The sequence below is a fragment of the Oenanthe melanoleuca genome, chromosome 1A (genome assembly GCF_029582105.1).
Source record: "Oenanthe melanoleuca isolate GR-GAL-2019-014 chromosome 1A, OMel1.0, whole genome shotgun sequence".
NCBI lineage: Eukaryota > Metazoa > Chordata > Aves > Passeriformes > Muscicapidae > Oenanthe > Oenanthe melanoleuca.
The window spans coordinates 63,792,627-63,814,040 of record NC_079334.1 but is presented as its reverse complement, the minus strand read 5'-3'; the positions used below and the strand labels follow the sequence as shown (position 1 = coordinate 63,814,040).

Below are 21,414 nucleotides of genomic sequence, written 5' to 3'. Positions count from 1 at the left end.
CCATTCTAGTAACTCTCTGTGCCTTATTTTTATTTCTCTTCTACAATCCCTCTTAATCCTAATAAACATCATCTGAATTTCAAGCTACTGAAATTTACTGAAATTCTGACATTCACTGACATTTTACAAAATTCAGCATTTGGTTACTGAAATCCTAAATAATTGTCCCAATGTTTCCCAAATTCATTATATTTATTTTTGCCAAAAGATGGTCTTATGGTACCAAAAAAAATTAAATCAATAGAATTGAATGCTAATGTAAGAAAAATCATCAAACAGGAAAAAAAGTGTATAGGCTAGAATCTAAATGTTGTAAATTGTACTTCAATTAGTGTGGAAACCAAACATTCTGAAGATAGCAGGTATGATATGATCTCATCTTTAGTAGTATTTTGGGTTTCTTACTTAATTTAAAGATGTCTTTCACTTTATAGATGGTAGAATGTATCCAAACGGGGAGAATTGCCTTTAATTCAGAGAAGCAAGTGCTGGATCTATGAATGGAAGCATTTGTAGGAAGCATGCAGCCAGGATTATCCTATTTAACAAGCTGTTGAAGGTTCATGGAAAATGTTGTGAAATATTCTGGGCTGAGCACCAGCTCTTTGCACACAGGACTGGGGGCAGAATGGGCTGCAATTCCAGTGGAAGACAGGGATGGAAGAAAGGTGTGTCCAGATGTTGAGATGCAAAACACATCCCACATTTTAACCTGTGATTTTTGTTACTGCTCTGTCTCCATCTGTGCCCACAAGTGGCCCATTTCAATCAATTTTGACAGCTAAAAATCAAATACATCAAACAACTGCACATGTTGTAAAAAACAATGGTTGGGTAGAGGAAAAGGAGAGTCTGGAATCAGTGCCTCCCCTAATGACAGCAGTGTAAGGGCAGCAGTTTTCTGTTCTGCTTGTCCTTCTAGCTGACCAGAGAGCCCAGGAGCTGAAGAGCCCAGTCACAACTCAAAATTATCCACAGGACTTTGTGCCCTGCCCATGGCTGAGGGACACAGAGAGAATGAGTTTAATGCAAGGGACTCTGTGTAGGTACAGAGGATGTGAAATTTGGAAACCAGAATTTGTTTTCCTACTATTTGCAGAACAATTTACTGGGCTTATTTGTTTTAGCCTCTGTTTTGGCTCCTTCTGGTCCCTTTCCTACAGGGATACTCAGTTCTGCAGTTCTTGCCCATGAAGATCCTTTCCCTGCACATGTTGGGGTTCTCTGTGTGCAAGGTGTGTGCTGCAAGTCCTGACCCCCATAAAGGGATTCCATAGGAGATAAAAGCAAGCTACAAAGAAATATCCCATTAGGGAAGACCTTTTTCCCTGGTTTTAGCTGTGGTTTTCAGCCTATCACCACAGAGTCCCTGGAGGTCATGGATGCAATCTTAGATGCCTGTACGGGGTGACTAAGGCAACAGCACCTCATCTCACGTGAACTACTGCACTTCTGCTGGAAAAGCTTCTGTGATTGAGAAAGGCTGAAAGCCACTATTTCCCCTGTTTTACAGCACTACAACACTATTTCACTGTTTTACAGCAGCCTCTTCCAGCCTGAATCTCTGTGTGACACACTCATCCTGCCACTGTGCCTCCTCCCTTTCCCCACGCTCCTTCCAGCCTCGAGACGGGTGGGAGAAAACCACTTGAGGAGCTCCTGTTGCTGAGAGAGATCCCTGCACTGAGCACAGAGCACGAGGAAGAACCTCCTGCCCAGGGAGGACCTTCTGCATTGAGAAGTCCTTGCTGCAGAAGCCTCAGAGGAAGATGCCTCAGCATCGTGTGCTGCTGTTCCCAGACTCCAGGGGTTCCCAGCAGCTCGTTAATGCCATTCCAAACAGAAACCTGCTTCTGCAGCTATAGATGTCAGACTGATGGTTACACGTGGCAGTTGCAGGTGTCTGGAACAACCCGGGTTAATTTATCTCAGGGTTGAGTCCTGTTTTTCCCTTATGTTAAATTTAAAGAGGGCTTTGAATCCATGAAGTCAATACAGCCCTGATCTCCTGACACATGAAAGCTGTAGGCTGAATAACTTATTAGCACACTCAATAATGAAAAACACTTCAATATTTAGGACTTATGCAGATTTCCTACTGGGAAAATAAAAAAAAAAACAACCAAAAAACATTGTGAACAGCAGCCATGTGCTCAAGGTAATAATTAAGGAGAATTATCTTTGCTGTATGTATTAAAACAACATAATTGGAGATTATATGTCCATATTAAAGAGAATCAGATAATCTTTTGCTTAGGAAATTAACAGCAACTGCACTGTTTCCATACCTGGAAGAATCTCAGACTGAATAAGAAAAATGGAAACAAGATGCCCAAATATAACATACCAGTTTCTGTTCTCTACCTTGAGACCCCAGTGTGGAGCAAACTCCATCCTTGGGCAGTGCTCCAATTTCCTCCTGGAATGCACATGGCAGAGGCTGTGTGCAGTGAGGGTCTCAGATGTTCATGGATTTATGAAAAAATCTTATTTTAGGAAAAAGATTTATGAAAAACCCTTTTCCCTAAAATACCAAGAGAAATGCTGAGCATGATCTGAGGAGCCAGATGTAAAAAACTGGTTCTGTTACTGATTGCCAAGGTATTTAAGATGTCGAATATTTTTTTTTAGAAATCCTTGATGCTTCTCTAAGGCTTAGCCGGTAAATAAATCACAGGCACTGGAAGGAGCCATCATCAATCACTGCTTAGGGCTATACAGGCCTGACTAGTGAAAAAGCAGCAATTAGCACTCATTAGCACTTATTTCCAAGTCTTCTCCGTGAAAAAGAGTCATCCAAAGCAAATTAAAAGTGTCCAGTGTCGAAGTTCTTTGACAGTTTAATGTTTCTGACTCAAACTCATTTGCAGTTTACCTGCAAGGTAACAGAATGTAGGCAGGGCTTGTGCAGACTTGGGTTTGAGGGTTTATTTCTATAGTGACTCATAATAGAAATTTGTGCTGAAGTGTTCCTGCCCTCGGGACATTTGCAATAGATATTTCTCATGGATTAATTACCCACTGCTACAGAAACCTCTACTGCAGCTTTTCCTTCAGGAAGGGGCTTCCAGAGCATCTCACTCCTGCCCATCTCTCCACCAAGCTGTTGTTTTCAGGATATTCAATATGTTTAAGAAAGCCCTTGACCAAATTAGGTTAAAAACGGAGATCCATGATGTATGATTCCATCATACTTTTTTGTTGTTGTTGCTCCTTTCCGGGGGTATTCACATTCCAAAGAACACCAAATCCCAAAGGGCAAACACTTTGAGACAGAGGCCTTTCAGCAGACACTTCCCTCCCTCTATATGCCTGATCCCATTCTGCATCTCCTTTTAGAAAGATCTCCTATCCCTTTCCCAGGTGTATGCAAGTACAAAGGATACCAGATAAGCTTTCTTGCCCTTGCTGTGAGATGAGAGAGAAAAGCCTGTCTCCAGGCGATCAGAATCTGTCACCAAGCCCACCGGGTCTTTTTGCAGCTCAGTGATGCCAATCAAATGGTTTCTATGAGAGACAAACTGCTATTCCTGGACTCTGGCTGACTTCTTGCTGTGGATCATCGCCTCCTGCAAAAGAGAGAAAACCCAAATCCAAACCCAGTGCTGGAGCTGAATTTCCTTTCCTCTTCAGCCCTGTGCACTGAGAAGGGCTAAACCAGTATATGCCCAAAAGAGATAGGAAAGCACCAAGGGCTTTCACCTGGAATCAGTGCAATCAAGCATGAATACCACTTCAAAAGGGAATGTGGCATCCTCAGGTGAGATCTGAAGTTTGGGGAGGGTTGTCTCACTGGATAAAGCAGGAATTTTCACACCACATGGAAAGTGAGGGAATAGGATGAGGAAGGGCCTCAAGTAAGATTGAGCATAATAAGCATTATTCCTGCAGACTCCCCAGACTCTCTTAGTAGCTCATCTTAGGGCTGGGATTATTTTCTCCTCTGAGGGCTCTCCCTGCTCATCTTTGCTATGTATTGGCTGATTTCTTTCAGAAACAACACAGAGCTCAGCCCTTTTCCCCCATTGAAGGAGTCCAATTTTGCCTTTTCTAATGAATCACATTTTCTTGCAATAACATTGAAGCAAAAATATGAGCAAAAAACTCAGAGAAAAAAGTCCTTCCTGACCCCGGGCCCAGGGTACAAGTGGCAGGGTGTGTGCTGAAAGGGCAGCAGACAGTAGTTAGCCAAAACACCCATTCAAGTGCCTAAGCAGTCCTGGATGGGAACATGAATTTGCAAAACAGCAGGGACTGGAGGCAGCTCTTAGTACATCCTTGACCCCAAAATCAGGACACAAGGGGCATCTTGCTGTCTCAGAAGCAGCAGGTAATAACTTTGAAAACACAGCCAGAGAAGGCAGGTTTGCCCCTTCTGCTCTGCATAGGCCTTCAAAGATGGTATCACAGGCCAAGCTGTTCCTTCTGGGATTAGTGTCTGACATCCAGTGCAGTTAGAAAAACATCCTTCATTATTACATTACTTTTTTTCTAAGCAATTTGAGCTCAAAGCTGTCCACCATTTCTAGGGTGCTCCTTAGAGAAATCTGACACTGGAACATCACTCCTGTGAGGAAAGGCAGAGAGAGCTGGGAGGAATCCATGTACAGAGGAGAAGGCTCAGGGGGATCTTATGAATCTACATAACTATGATTATAGTTATTTCACTACAAGTGAAATATGAGTCAACAGTGTGTTCTGGCAGCCAGGAGGGCCAACCCTGTCCTGGGATACATCAGGCACAGCATCACCAGACAGGTAAGGAAGGGGATTGTGCTGTTCTGCTCTGAACTGGGGCGGCCTCACTTCAAGTCTGGGACAAGTTTTGGGCATCACAATGTGAGAACATCAAACTATTCAAGTGTGTCCAGAGGAGAGTGACCAAGATGGTGAAAGGGCAAGGTGACTCGGTTTGTTCAGCTTGGAGGAGACTGAGGAGAGACCTCAAGGTCTGCACCTTTCTCAAGGGGGAAGGTGGAGGTGCTGGTCTCCCCTCTCTGGTGACCAGCAACAGGACATGGGGCAGTGGAAAGAAGCTGCATTGGGGATCCTGTCCAGTCTGAACTCTGGGAAAAGGTTCTTCACTGAGCAGGTGGTGGGGCACTGGAAGAGGCTCCCTGGGGAAGTGGTCACAGCAGCCAGCCTGACAGCATTCAAGGAGGGTCTGCATGATGCACTCAGCCACAGAATTTAGCTTTAGGTAGTCCTGTGAGGAGCAGGGAACCAGGCTCAATGATCCTTATGAATCCTTTCTAACTTGAATTATTCTGTGACTTTTATCCAATCTTGGCTGCTCTCCAATGACCGATGTATTTCTTGCAACATTGTGCCTAAAGCAACTCATCTCGCTACACCATCCTCTCATCAAACAACATAATCTCTCATTTTTTCCATCCCTCTCTCCTCCTAGCCCAGAATGACACCTGCCTTTATCCTCCCCCAATAGCTTATTATCACCTTGCATTTAATGGTCTCTACAGTAACTTATCCACTCCCACTGCACTGCTGCTCTGCCAGCTCTCACCCATTTATACTTGAATGTCTGATTTCTTCTCCCAAATACAGCTCTTTGCACTCGTCTTTATCAAATTTCTTCTCGTTATTTCAGGCCATTTTTCCTGTGTATTGTGGCAATTTCAAATTCTGATATAAACCTCCAAAGTGCCTGAGTGTATTCTCAAGTCACTGCCAACCACAGACTTTTATACAGGCTATTTATTTCACTGCTCCAGCCATTAACGAAGCTATGGAAAAATACAGACCCTGAAATAAAATGTACAGTGGTCTCACAATGCCCTCTCTGGCTTCATACCAATAGCTATTCCAAGTGCAATTTTTCTTCTAAATTGTGTTAATTTCTTCATTTCTTCTTTTCCTTGAAAAAAGGAATAAGGCTACAGTGAGGCGAAGAAAACATTAACAGCATCAGTTTTCTCTGAATCATCTGTCCTTTTTTCTCTATCCACTCATTTTTTCACACTAAATCATGCGCCTTTCCTTCAGATTTCCACAGTTTTCATTTTGATTGATCCTTACAAGCCCTTGCTGTGCCGTTTTCCCTTCACATTAGGACACTGCTGACGGGCCATTAAAAAAGCACCTCTCTTCAGTTATCCCACCCACCTCTCCCAAATGGATCCAGGCATTGACACCCACACTTACCAAAACTGCCTTCTGAGGCCCTTACTCTGCTTCTCTCATCTCCCTGCTTTCTCCAGAGCACCAAATGCCAACTCCACAGCCACTTCCACCTGAATTACTTCTGACTTCTAAAGTTTTAAGCTTCATATAAGCCTGGCTGCAAACCAGAACAGTTAACTCTAAAATAACAACTCCCTGTACCTTCTGAAATAGAAACTGTCCTTTGGAAAAAAAATCTATTAACTCCCTGTCTTTTCAAGTCTTCCCATGTTAGGCATTTTCCCAACAGATTCTCAAGTATTGTTTGGAAATACTGGTGGATGAAAATTGAGCACCAGCTAGACATATGCACCTCCAGCCCAGAAAGCCAAATGCATCCTGGGCTGCATCCCCAGTGTTGTGGGCAGCAGATCAAGGCAGGAGTTCTGCCCCACTGCTCTGCTGAGACCCCACTTGCAGTGCTGCATCCAGCTCTGGGGTCCCCAATACAGGAAAAATACGGACTTGTTGGAGCAAATCTAGAGGAAGGACACAAAAATGATCCCATGGCTGGAACACCTGCTCTTTGAGGAAAGGCTGAGAGAGGTGGAGAAAGCTGGGAAAAGCTCTGAGTAGACCATATTGCAGCCTTTCAGTACTTAAAAGGGGCTTTTAGGAAACAAAGACTTTTACCAGGGGCTGTAGAGACAGTAAAAAGGGCAGCAGCTTTAAACTGAAAGAGGATCACTTTAGACTGACATTAAGGAAGAAATTTTTCATGATGAAGCTGGTGACACACAGGAAGAGGGTGCCCAGAGAAGTTGTGGTTGCCCCATTCCTGGAAGTGTTTGAGGACTAGAGGACATTTAACACTCCTTTCCAACCCAAACCATTCTGTGATTCCCATGTTTTGGAAATACAGTGTTGGTGCTCAGCACAGTGCCTCCAGCATTTCCTGAGCAACAGACAGGTTTGTGATCCAGTGCTGCCATTTATCTCCTAAAGTCACTGAAATGCACATCAATCATTTCTGACACATCCTGATGCTGAGTTCCTCCTGTGTATTCCTCATACTGGTTACAGACATTTTAGCTTCACATGTTCATTCTCTCTCCTGGATATTACAGTCCCAGCTCTCATGAATAATTCATTTACTTCGATGAAGTGCAACAGTCTGTCAGGACAGTTTCATAGCAGAAGCCAAGACAGAATCCAAAATTTCAAGCCTCTCCACCAGCTGGATTTGAGCCCTAAAAACTAGGAACAAGTATTGATGATTCTTTCTTTTTTAGACAGTAATGCTGTTTAGGAGCCACAAATCTCTCCTGGAAGTTCAGCTGTAACTAGCAACCTTCCCTGAAAAAAGGTCCTGAGCAGTCAGTGTTTACAACCAATCAGTCAACCAACCTTTCCCTATAAACTGCCAAAACAATCCTTGGCAGAAGCCTGGCCAGCTGTTAAGAGATCTTAGAGCAATCAAAACACTATTGATACCCAGGTAGGATACTCATTGCTGCAGTAGTTCCCACGAAAAATGTAGCAGGATCTCCCCCTCGCCCAATCTGCCCTCCCCAAAAGAAAGAACCAAAAAAACCAAAACCAGACTTCCTGCAGTGCCAATGCCATTATTACAAAATCCCGTCATCACACAAAACTGCTTAAGAGTTCTGTATCCTTGAGAAAGCTTCAAGATTACACAAAATATAGCAGTTATGGCAACAAGTCTTATTTTAGCTCTACATAATGTCAGGATGACCTCAAGTTGGAGATTTTCTCTTTACAGAAGTCATCAAATTCTAATAGAAGACACTGTTAATTCAACACCCAGACAAGCATTTGCTAAGGTAGATTTATTCAGGCTCTAAATATCAGTGTTACCAAGTGTCTTTCATGAATCAAAAGCACCATGATGGTCTGTTTCAGTGTCACACTTCAGGTCCATCTTTTCTTGACCAAAAATATGTGTTTTAGTCCCATACTATTTCTTGAACTAATGTTCAATATGTAAGGTGTCCAAACACAACCAGAATTGATACTTTTGGCCTCTAAGGTTGAAATCAATTATCAGCTGCCAAGCTGATTTGCCTATTTATGCTCACTGACAAACACTCTGTGCTCCTCTCTTGGCTATTTGACACTTCAAATTTGTGAAAGCTGAGCTCAGCCATGCACAAAGGTACAGAAAGATTTTTACATATGTTTGTGCCATCCTGTTACCCATCTCCACACTGCCACTATCTGTTTTGGGGTCCTTTCACCTGGCAATGCTCACCTGAAAGCCTGAAACCAGGAGTGTCTAAGGGTCTCTGTTCCTCAAATGAGCACCTGAACTACATCTCACAGGGTACCTCTTCTCTGCATCCTGGACATGAACAACAGGTGAGTACATAACAATGAGACAGAGGAGATTTCTAGCTAAGGGTGTCAGATGCAGTTATGTGGAGTTTTACAATCCGTGATCAGCATCCAACAAGTGCTACTGATTTTACTCAGACCTGGATATTACTCCCCTACTTTTAGAGTTTAGGGGTTTTTTTTAGATATTTATTTATTATTATTTTATTTAGGTATTATAGAGCACCACTCAAAAATGTGCCTTTGTAAAAGTGGATAGTTTTAAAATTCAGACCAGTATTATCCATGCTGCTACTGCTACCAATTCAGATCCTAATATTTATCCAAATAAGAGGCTGAGGGATGAGGAAAAACATGAACAACACTGGAGAAAGAAGAGTCAAAACAGAACAAACAGCATGGACAGTCTGAAGCCCAGGACAGGAGTGTTACTCCAAATCCTGAACTAAGTCAGGACATGTTAACAGTTGCTACTTATAGGGTTGCAGGGATCCTGATCCCCACTATCCATCTGGGACACTAAACATCAAAAGTACTGGCTGTGAAACAATGAGGAGTTTTCCTTGGCACTCCTGGCAGAGCTGCAGCCCAAGAACTGAATCTCACTGCAGAAGCCATCAGACACAGCCAGACTTCTGCAGGGCTTGGCAGGCATAGGATCTGTATAAAATGACTGCAGATTATCTCCCTCTAAAATTTCTGTTTGTCATCTAGATGAGACTGGAAGCATCTTTACTCTGTGTTTTAAGCATATAATTAAGAATATATAGTATATAGTTGGCCCTTACTCAGCAAATGGTGATAATTGAATCTCATGAAAAAGGGCCTGAACAACTGGAAATTTGTATTTTCAAATTTCTGTATATGATGGCTAGAGGCAGAAACTTTTTTTGGTGGTAAAGTGTCATGTACTATTCAGTGTAAAATTGATCTAAAGCATTTTTTATCTATCAAGATTAGCTCCCTCAGCTCCCCAAAGGGAATATGTTTGTTAATTTTCTTAGAAGATCAAAAGGACATATAAAGTGAAAATTCTTTTAGAAGAAGAATCTTTAATTTAACAGCCAAATAAAATGCACTGTCTGGTTACCTGAAGTTGGGAAAAAAAGCAAAGTACATTTAAAGTATGTATTTAAACTGTAAGGATATGGTATTTTTGGGGACCTGATCCTGTAGATCATATTTTTATATTGGGGATTTTTTCTGTACCAGCTCTGAACAAAGGACCAGTATTTTTGCTCTGCTTCCTTTTATGGTTCTTCACTACAACTAAGCCCAAAGGAAGTTCCTGCAACTCTAAACTGCTGTTCATGATCAATGTTGGATAGCCTGGCTGAGCAGGCTATGAATTCAGACTGGGCATCTGTGTCAGCATTTCATATTTCAGAAGAAAAAAACTCCAGCCTACCCACTTAAAGGGACACTCCAGAGTGCACAGGGTCCCAGCAAATTGGTCCCATCACCAAATATATTCTGTGAACACTCTGCAAAGACAGCTGAGAAAGTGGAAAATTAATTTGTGGAGCCCACATGGAAAAGGTGGGAAACTATCTTCCAGCTTTAAACTAAGATGTTGTGTTTTTAAAGACAACCCTTTGTAGTTTAGAAGCATCTATGAATCTACTGGAAGTTCCAGGGCATCATCTCTGTCAAGGAAGTGTGGTTGGATCATCACAACAGTTTAAGTTACAGCTAGAAACTTTAAAACAAAGAGGAAAGCTTTTTTAATTTTTTTACACTTTGAGGTTCCTACCCGATTGAGAGATATTTATACTCAAATTATCCCTCTGATGAGGGTGAGAAACACTCATCCAAAATCCTGCAGTGTGGCAGGATTAGGTATAGCCCAGCCCTGAGTTAATGATCATCTAATTTGAATACAAAAAGCTATTGAGTAGCAGGTTCCAATGCTTCAAACACAGGGCAAACCTGTTCTGACTCCAGGAGCTTTCATCTGTGATGTTTCATCAATGTCTACATTCTTAATCTCCATAGTCTTTAACTCAAGTAAGTCTTCATTCAAAAGTGAAGCTAAATAAAGACAGTAAGTAATAATTTAACAACTTAGCTCAGATTTAAAATCCAAGAACAGATTGTAACCAAGCACCATTCCAATTTGACAGCAAAAGCAAGGCAAAGAAACACAAACAGCTTTTTACACACACATACACACAGAGTATCACATAACTGGTTTGAAATAGGAACCAATTTCCAGGGGTTATGAACTCCTTCCAATGTCCTTTTGTTTCAGTGGGAACTCTGCACACCATTAATAAATTACTGATGCCATACAAACACCTATATCCAAAAGTCAGCTGATGATTCACCTAACACTGTCCTCCCCCACCTCCCAAACAACAGCAATTGGTAACAAGAGCTTCTGTTTCCCCAGATTTAGCCGTTTCCCTTTATACAAAAAACATGAAGTACCAATGAATACAGAATTTTAAGGGCTGAAAGAATAATTGCTTTCATAAGAAACTCAGATGTGACACAAAAGAAACAAGACAGAGTCTGCATGTAAAATTATAGGGTGATGTTAATTATGTATATTAAAGTCACAGATGATGTCTAGTATGCAATCATGTTAAAAAACAGGTTTCAAGAAAGCTTTACTATGAAAATGAAATAAAATTTGGTGAAGTTAAATGAATTTTGTTGCTTTAGTGACTGTGAAAATACTACTTTATTTCAAATGCATTCAGAATTTTAAATTCCCAATATGTAAAATTTTCAAACCTTAAGTATTCTACTATAGCTATAGCTGTTCTCTGAAATGAAATATTAGCCCTTGTAACAAAGAAAAAGTCCCTTCTCCATTTTTTATTTTTATTTTTACATAAAGGATGAGAAGTGCTCCCAAACAAAATCAATTTACAATTTTAAAAGGTTGCTCCAGATAAAAATGTACATTCCTTTTTCTTTGTGACTACATATTAAGCAAGACTAAATTCAGAGAATGCTCCATGTTTTTACTGCACAAGCATTACATGTTGCCATATTTACACTGGGGAGTCCGAAGGCGTGGATCAGTGGCATCAATGTTCACATTATGAAAAATGGAAAGCAGTCGTTCAGCTGCACTCAGGCTGCTGCTTCTCTGCACCTGGAATCCAGTGAGAACTCACCCTGACCTTTTGTGTTTCCCTGAAGAAGCTTCCCTGCACATTTCTATAAACCAATAGAGGATGAACAGCTCTTCAGTTCTTTTTGACTATAAAAAGCAGGTTTTCTTTAAATCAATAGTTTAATAGCTATGCTAAATACAGCTTTTGCCACATCTCTTGCTTGTAATTCAATGTAATGCTTCTGGGTACCTCAGTCATCATCTTGCTGATTTCTTTTCTGTCAACAGAACAGGAGAGTTCATAATGTTAGGACACAGTTATCTGAAGTAAGAGCACTAATAAATCATGACAAGTGCTCCAGATACAATGGATTAGACAGTGACTGTATTTCTAAGTCATTTTTTGGAACAGTAAGAGATAATGTTTCCAGCAAATGGAACAGAGCAGTATCAACCCTCTGTCTCATCCCAAACTATAGGATTTTATTTCCAGTAAAGAACAAGATTTGTCTTGTCCCTTAATTCATGGAATAAACAAGAACCAGAAAACATCATGGTGGTGGCCAGTCAGTGACCCAGATGCAGATAACCTGCCCTTCCTTCCCTACCTTACAAAGATGGCATGTTTTTATGCCACTGTGCATTAAAAGAACAAAGAAAGTGGACTGAAAAAGGAACAGCTCTTCCATGGATTTTCCTAATATATTTGCCTTGTAACTTTTAAAGAAAAAAAGTTAAAAACATTAAAAGTTGAAGGCATTAGCTCCAGGCATTCTAAAAGCACATTTCCATTCATACTACACTCCTATTTATATTGTAAGAAAAGAAACAGCTCAGTCCTTCAGTAAGATTTGTCAAATGACATTCATTGCTTCCCATAAAAATAAAATTAATTAAGTGAAGTGAGAGCAGTAAAAAGCTTACTCTTCACTTCAGAAGCAATTAGCCCAACAACACATTGTGTGATGCCTTCATACACTGCTTTTTCTGTCACTATGTACTCTTTGTTAGTAACAAAAACAGAGATCCAGGGACTTCGGTGCTTCCATTTGACAGAGGTGGAAGGTCAGAGATTTTTTTCTGCTACTTCTTACCAGTTTAAGAAAGTCAATCAATTTGTGAACATCCTCTCCTGTGGAAAGGTCCACAAAGTCCTTGGGCAGTCGATAGCTCAGGTAGGGACTGGGCTGGACAGTGACTTTGCTGTTTGTACAACGGAACACTGGATAATCCTTTGGAAAAGACAAGGAAATAAGAACAGAGGACACGAATAAAGCCAGAAATGTTTCTGGGACTCCTCCGTGAGACTGAGTCACGTTGCCAATGAGTTTATTTGGCACCCGCTCAACTAAACTTGCGCCTTCTAAAAATTGTAGCTTTCTTATAAAACCTCTGCCCACTGAGGAGCAACTTAAAATGTCAAACATGTTAAACAGTCAAATAATGGCTTTCATTACCTCACTTTAAAGTATCTACACTGTATCAGTTAGTAATGTATTTAATAAATTCATGTTTATGACAGTGCTGTAATAATGGAGCTACAAAGAACTTTGGGCAATAGTATTCTAGACACATATCTGGATAGAGAAAAATTTTCTTGATAGAATCCCTAAACTTGTCTTCATAGTTCTTTGTTTAAACACAGTTGCAGCTACAACCTTACTGAAATTATAATTTAAGCTTTCCAACCAATTTACTTACTGAAGGAAAAAATACCTACATAAAAGGGGCAAAAAATATCCCTAAGTGCTTAATTTTTCAACAGGTTTGGGGGAATGATACAATATTCAGTTGAACACATTGACATGCCATGCCACTGCCAGCTGTACAGCAAGAAACAGCTTCATTTTAAGAGAGATCAACAACTTCACACCGGATTCTGTGACTGCATGTAAGATGAAACATGAAGACAAGTTATTCTACTTTTCATCCAGGATTGCACTACAGAAAACTGTGTAAAGCATCTGGTAATGAGAAAAAGAAATACCAAAATGAAAATTCACATGTCCCACAGACAGCTCTAGAACTGGGAGTGTGTTTTAACAAAGGAGACACAGCTTTTAGCAGGAAGGTTCACAACAATCCCACAGTGAGACAGAGGCAATAGTGTGAACAACAGCCTGGACTGGGGTTTCCCTGTCACTGTGTTATGGAAAGGGTCACAGGACTAAGGAAACTCTCAGCTGCTAAAATCAGCTCAATGAAGTTTGTCATTTCAGTGACCTCTAATGCAGTTCAATAGGTAGGAAATAAAGAAAAGCCCACACTGGCCAGCCATCTCTCCTCAGAAAACAACCAAGTGTTCCCCAAGATCCATTTCTATCTCCTACCCAGCTGATCAACGTCTTGTTAAGATGTGAGGATTCTGTCTCAAGACGCAGTGGGAAAAAAAAGCTGGAATACAAAAAATGAAGACTACTCCTCCCTTTCTGTATTAACAGGACTTGTTTTTACAGAGGAAATGCTGCTTGGAAGAGGGATGGAAAAGCCCTGTTCTGCAAGTCCTGGGAGTTCAACCAGAGGACAAGGCTTTGCTAAGCTTATTACAGATAAGGAAGAGACAGAAGTAAAGCTTCTCTTTGTCTCCCACCAAGTATAAAACCGGAGATGTGGGAAACTACATGATAGAAATTAAGCAGAAATTTAAGTGATTATATAGAAAATTAATACATTTTAAGAAAAACTGAAAGGAATGCATCAAAACTGTGTAAAAGCAAGTTTCAGGGCATCTTCTTTGCAATGGGGTGAAAGCTGCAATAGGGACTTGTACTGTTTGAACTAAAAATTCCCTTGTAGGCATATAAAGCTATCAGGTAATATTTGTTGAGATTAACTACTAAGGTAGATTCTACTTACAAACAGTTTACATTTCACAGGAGCTTCATTTACTTCAGTGGGATTTGCATCACAATTGGATTGTAACAGAAGAAAAAAAAAAAAAAAAAAAAAGCCATAAGGCCATAAATCCTGTTGGATGTTATTTAGCCTCCCTCACCTGTTCTGTTGCTTCCCCTTCACTCTGGTCTCCTTTCAAGTTTTTTCCAGAGGTGAGTTCTTCCCATGTAAAGAGTAGAGAGTCTGTTACTTCACCAAATGGGTTAAAATCTATTAACCAAATCTTACCCTGCAAAGGAAGCACAGATGAATTACAACAAACCACAAACAAAAACAAAGCAAGAAAGGAAAAAAACTAAAAACAAAAAAATACATATATTTAGATTATTGTAGTCTCTACATAAAAATCTGCCAAAATTGAAACTACCTGGTTTTAAGCACTTAAAATATTCCAACATCCTTTACCTTATACAGTTTTATATCACAGAGCAAGTTATGATGTACTAATTTACTTTGATTTTTTTTTTTTAAACAGAAGATCAGACAGAGCTCAAATAAATTCAATGCAGATCTGTGCCAGGTGATTTCAGGTGAGGCCACAGAAGTTCTGGGTAATCCCCATGATCCACCAAGATCCCCAGAGAGAATGAACAAGAAATAGGGGAGAGCTCCAACCAAAATCCACATAAAACCCCAAACCCAAAACAAAACCAAATAAGCAAAACAACCCAAACCATCCAAACAGGGATTTTTCTTTCCATAAAAAAAAACACCTCAGCAATGCTGTACCATCCAGCAGTCTACAAAAATTGCTGTTCTTGGTCTTAGAAGGGACCCTAAATAGTGAGAGCTGGGTCTGCAAAATGCTAGTGGAGCTCATGAAAGCTCAAAGATGTTGTGCAGACATAGGTAAATAAAGATAAACTTGAAGGCATTTCTCATATAGCCATTACTAATAGTCCACACTAGATTCTACCTCATCTTTAACACATCTGTGTTCCAAACAGTTGTGGTAGTGTGCACAACACAACTGCTTTACAACTGGAAAATGAAAGCAGAGACTGACAAGAAATATTAGAAGTAACAGACATGGGGGAGGAAGAAATAGTTTGTGTTCTTTGAGTCACTTCAAGGTACAACCACAGGGCCATCTTCTCTTGCCCAAGAAAGTACCAACTATTCTAATAAAACAAAACATTGCAATAAATTATAAAGAAATATGACTACAGCTGCTAGTAAAAATTTGCAAAACCAGTATTTCATCTGGAAGAAATCAGTTCCATCAAATGGGAAAGGAAATAGTTGCAGTAACATAAGCAGGGCTGCAGAGTTTTATTGTGTTTATTATAAAGATCAACTGGAATTGGAAAACAAACATGAAGACTGTAGCTACTACACATCCATTTTGCTTTCTCTCTTTTCCTTCATTTCTGAAGGATCTTCTTGCTTTAAAGGACCTTGCCTATCTCGATACACAGCAAATACATTCAATTATTTACACTACAGCCATCTGGTTTCTAACACGCAGAGACGCCTTTGAAGCGTCGGCAGAGAGTGACATGGAGACTGCCTCTCCCACCCACAGCACCTGAGCTGTCCCACAGGCACTGACACACTGTGGAACTGCAAAGGATGGAAACCTGGGAGATACAGAGCAGAAATGTTCTGCTGGCTCTGTTACCATCCCCAGCAGGTGCAGGTGTGGGGAGTCCCAGCAGAGGTGAAACCAGTGGTTATGACTTGCAAACTGGAGCTGGGCCAGCACCCCAGCAAGGAGCGTGTGGTTGCACACAGGCTTTCACAGGTGTCTGTCTTAGGGCAGGTCCATGGGGTACAGCTGTCACAGAGCACATTTTAAGAAGCCAAAGCACAGAAACAACGGTGCTGAAACCAGACAGCTACAAAAGAAACTGGAGGACACAGACCCAAGTCCCTTATTTGTTCAGGAAGGGTGAGCAAGCCCAGATCTGCATGGTTGAGTTGCAACACCTCTGCACTAATACTGGCACCATCAGAGCAGAGAGCCCATGGGGAAAGCTCTGCTGTCATTTCCCATCTCTAGTCCTCCTCAAAGGGCTGTTACAAATTCTCATGATAAGCAACCTTTTACTTTTGCTAATGGGGGTGTCTTGTTAGCTCCAAGGCAGCACGAGGAGGAATCTGTGGGTTTAGATTAATTCTATCACTCTAGAAAAACAAGCTAATGAACCAATTTAATCACAGACAGAAGCAATTGCTGGCAAAGTTCATTCAGCAGTTCAGATAATCTTTCCTTGCATCAGAAACATTTATCCTAATACTTCCTTACAAAAGGCTTTCACAGAAATTCCTCTTCACCCCAAACACATTCAGCTCAGCTTTTTCATAGGAACATTAAGATCATTTCTCTAAGGAATAAATGTACTGTGGAATAAACTGAAAATTGATTTTGAGACTACTGAAAGCAATACGTTTTTTGTGAGCACCCAGCAGTGTTTCTCCACCCCTGCAGAGTGCAGTGCACCATCTACAGCAGCAGCTGTTTCCCTGAGATGGTCTTCAATCTTTGCTAGCTGCAAACTGATGAGAAGTGGCAAAACAAACAAAGTATCTCGTTTCAGGGCTCATTAAAAGGAGTGTATATAACCCTGGGTCAGTAACCAAACTGCCTTTTCTTAAGATTAAATTCTCTCTCAAGTCTTACATGCAGTGTCATGATTTAAGTACAGTTACAGATAACTTGCACTGTGCATCTAAAAAGCAGCAGTAAGGCTATTTGCCTGCTATCTTTTGCCTGCTATTAGTAATGTTTGTCATACAACAGCACAGAAATGCACACAAGCCAGGGGAAAAAAAGTGCATAAGTGGAAGGGAAAAAAATCCCCCTACTTGTACACTACATGGTGTTTTCTTCTCATCCTAAAAGAATGAATCAATAGATTTACTAAACCCTGTCAGCTTCATGCTTTGTTTTACTAAGGCATTAAGAAGCAGAGCGCTGAAAGGAAGTGCCCATGACAAAAAGCCAGTTGTTTAAAGGAAGTTAAAGACAGATAAAATGCAAACTGAACTGTTATATCTCCCTAACTCCAGCTGCACCTTCTTGCACAGTGACAACGCTCACAAGCACTGGTCTGCTCTTTAGCAAGAGCTGTGAGCCAGCAGTGGTCTGGAGCCACGCCCTGCATTGCTCTGTCTCACCACAGTGACTTGTCTTGAACTTGGTTTGTTGTTCCCACCTGGGAGACAGCAGAGAGTAACAGCAGAGCCGTCTGCCAGGCTTTTGTGAACTCCTGCCTCCAACTCAGTGAGCAGGACAACTCCAGACAGTCTCTAAAGCAGCTAAAGTGAGCACGGGGAGGGGGCTGCTGTCACTTACAACCACAACAACAACCTGCTTCTCTAAGCTGAATATTTAGTTTAAAGGATTTAAAACAAGCAGAGAGTGAACACTTCTCTCCTTCTGTAGGTGAGGTTGCTGTGCAACCAGCCTGATGAGGAGCACAGGCTCTGGAAATTAATCATGCTCACAATATTCTTTTGCTGCCTGTAAGTCACACGCCAAGGGAGCGATGAATAACACAGTTGCAAACCACAGTAGTACGTGTGAAAGGAGGAGCATCTAACACACAAAGGGCTAGCTGGCAGTTTACAAGACCTGAGGGTAGAAGGCACTGAGAGAAATCTACAAATAGATATATTTTATCTTGACAGATGAAGAAACACTGCTCATTTAAGATCCCACAGGCTGAAACCTTTTACTTAAATAATCTGTCTTCATGCCTCAGCTATGCAGCAGAGCACCCAACGGCAGAATCTGGCTCAATGCTCAAGTGCTGCTCCTCATTTTCCCTGACAGCATCCTCATGTCTGTCATTCTAAGCCTGGGCAGGTAATTTCCATTACAGCACAGCCTCATTTTAGGTACCTACATTAGAAGCTGGGCTGAGAAATGATAGTCTTTCGTTTTCCACATGAGTTGCATTCCTGTTTTGTAAACTATGACATGATTTACTGTTACACAATTACAAAATAGTTCAGCAACATTCAAAATGAGAATCAGTACTTTGAAAACATACAAAATGAGAATCAATACACTCAACTCTAATAAAGACTTTCTCCAATCAAGCCTTTCAAGCACAATTCATCTGACCAAATATTCCTCTCCCCTCACACTAGAAGTAAAAGTCAGTAACTCTGATATTGGCACCTTTATAGAATTATTTAGGTTGGAAAAGTCCTTTAAGATCAAGTCCAACCCTTAGCCCAGCACCTCTGGGTTTATCACTAAACCACACCCCTAAGGACTACACCTACCTAAATGTCTTTCAAATAGTTGAGGTGGGATGTTTCTTCCCAACTTCATCACTATCTGGGTGTTGAGGAGTCTGATCTGCCCAACTCTCAGAACCACAGCTGGAGCAGGTTGAAAAGAAAAAACTGCTTCCATCTGTTGCAAACTGGACACACCACATTCATACTCTCTTTTCACAATTATCCCATCCTATCCTAGACTTTCAGATATGAACCATTTTCCAATCTCACATTTTGATGAGTTCAAATGCTGTACTGAAAAAAACAGGGGAAAAAAATAAAGCCCAAGGAAATATCTGTCTTAAAACAAAATGCCAAACCTGTTTGTGTGTTTGAAAGCTATTTGGACCATGCCCTTAATGAAAGAGTCACAGAATATCCTGAGTTGGAAGGCAACTGAGTCCAGCTCCTGGTTCTGCACAGGACAGCCCCACGAATCCCACCATGTGCCTGAGAGCACAACCCATAACCAAATGCTTTCAAATTTGGTCAGTTCTGAATAGGTCAAGCAGTAGGACTTGAAGACCATTGTAGGTCCCTTCAACTGAAAGTCTATTCTACTCTAAATTACTGTAGCAGGACTTTCATGTCATAACAAAAACTAAGCTGCCTCTTGCAGATTCACAGAACTGAGAAAATTGCAGTTGAAGCCTAAGTGCCGTGCTTTAGAACGGACAACTTCTCTGGAAGATACTAACTAAATAATTACATCACTGACACAGACATATTTACACCCCCAGTCCTATTATTCTCCTAATGTAAACAGCATTTAACATAGAAAAAGACCTGTAGAACAGAATAACATCAAGTAGGTATTGCTTGTTTTTTTGTTTGGTTGGGGTTTTTACTTCGGTGGTATTTTTTTGTTTGGTTGGTTTTTTTCCAGGACCACTTCTTGGAAGACAAAGATAATACTTGCTTGATCTTTGTAGTATTTCAAGTTTTCACAAAAGAAGCAATTATGTACAACCTATTGTTTACTTACCCTGCTGTCTCTGTACACATCAAAAACAACTGAAAAGGAGAAAAAAAAGTTAATTGTAAAAGATATATAATTTCACAGAAGATGTCTAAATCTGAATAGACACTTGCGTACGCAGCACAATCTGCAAAGTCAATATGTCTAAAGAACTGCAAGCCAGAATTGGGTATACTTCTAAGAGAGAGCTGAAACATTTCAAGAACTACTGTTAATGCACTGGGAAATCAGCTGGTTTTTCCATTTAATTCTGGGTTCTTCTGTTGATTTTTCTCCCATTAAGAATATTTGATATTAGCCCAGAGAGCTTATCTTTGACATTACTGCTGTTTCGTTCACAGCAGATCAGAGACGTTTCAGGGAAGGATTAAAACTCCATTGTGTTAGGCATTGCACAAACATTTAATAAGAGAAAGTTCCTGCTCCACAGACATAAGGATTTCAGCAGCCAACAAGATAAACAGGTTGTAGGAACAAAGGGGTTGGTGGCAGTGAAATGGCCATGTTTGATGTCACACAGAGCAGATACAGCACACCTAATTAATATCAACAGCTCCTTCAAACAATTCCTTTGCCACTCAGTGACTGACTCAAAGTTGCCTTGCCTGCTCCACTGTTGCTCTGTATGGTTAAACAAACCTTTGAGTTGTCTTTCTATTGAGCTAGGGAAAACAACAGGGAAGCATTCAGGCATGGTTACATGCAAAAATTGTACCAGTTTAGAAGGAAGAAAGGGAAAAGAAAAAATAAAAATTTAGAAAAGCCTCAGACAAATGCTATATTGTTACTTCCTTCACTAATAAGGGAATATTTCAGCTAAGAGATTTCCCAATACATGTGGATAAACTAAACTCAGGATATTACTGCAGACCACTTGAGTCTCAGGAAGCTGCCTGTCAGGAACAGGGATGTTGACTGATCACATCCATGCATGTAAAGCTTATCTGACATTTAATGTGAAGTTGGCTGGGCTAAGGGCAAACCACAACTCCACAAAGCCAAAACCAGTCACGTAGCTGGTTTTTACCACACAGCCTAAAAATCCACGCAGCACAAGCTGCATCAATGTCAAAGTCACTGCAGGATTAAGTGCTCCATTCTCTCAGGAAGACAAGCCCCCAGTGGCTAAGCCAGTCATCAATGCAAAGGGGGGTACAGGAACCCCAGGATTTCTTCTCCAGCTGTTCAACTGAACTTAGTGCCTGCATCAAATCCTCTCCTTAGTCATATCCCAAAGATATCCCTTGCATCTGAGGGTTTCTATAGTGAGGCCTGTCAGCCTAAAGCAACCTCTGAGGGTAATGGAATTTATTTGGATTCCCTGAGATTCACACAGCTGGAATTCAGACTGATTGCACTCTGATGACTGGTTCAGGACAGTCACAAACACTGAATAAGAAGAAAACCTAATTATTCCACTTCCTTAGGAATCACCTCAGAGAAGGAGTGTCCTGTGCCAGTGAGACTGTAGTGAAACTTCACCAGAAACTGCTCTAAACAGAGGGAAAGCCAAAGCCCAGCTCTGCACTATCGACACCTCCAGAGCACTGCTCTTACTGGGTTCTTACCAAAGATATTTAGAAGGTTCTAACATAATTTAGAAGTATTTATAAAGCATTCACCCATCTGTTATCCTACTGTTCTGACTCTGCAATGCTTCAGCTGCTCTGACTCAACTCTTCCATCTGGAGATGCTACCAGACCAACTGGAAAAAGCAGAGCAAACAGCATCAAAATTCCCAATGAAAGAAGAAGTCAGGAAAAA

General features: G+C 40.9%; 1 protein-coding gene across 1 annotated transcript in view; it reads right to left on the bottom strand.

Annotated features, from left to right (window-relative positions):
* Positions 1 to 10,996: 10,996 nt before the first annotated feature.
* The window catches only part of CDC123 (cell division cycle 123), a 32,591-nt gene continuing 22,173 nt past the window's right edge, over positions 10,997 to 21,414 (bottom strand). The window contains exons 10-13 of the mRNA XM_056509080.1: positions 19,656 to 19,684; positions 14,538 to 14,666; positions 12,637 to 12,774; positions 10,997 to 11,820 (exon numbers count right to left, since the gene is read on the bottom strand). Of these exons, the coding sequence (XP_056365055.1) occupies positions 11,794 to 11,820; positions 12,637 to 12,774; positions 14,538 to 14,666; positions 19,656 to 19,684 (323 nt within the window). The 3' untranslated portion in view covers positions 10,997 to 11,793. The remainder of the gene's footprint in view (positions 11,821 to 12,636; positions 12,775 to 14,537; positions 14,667 to 19,655; positions 19,685 to 21,414) is intronic.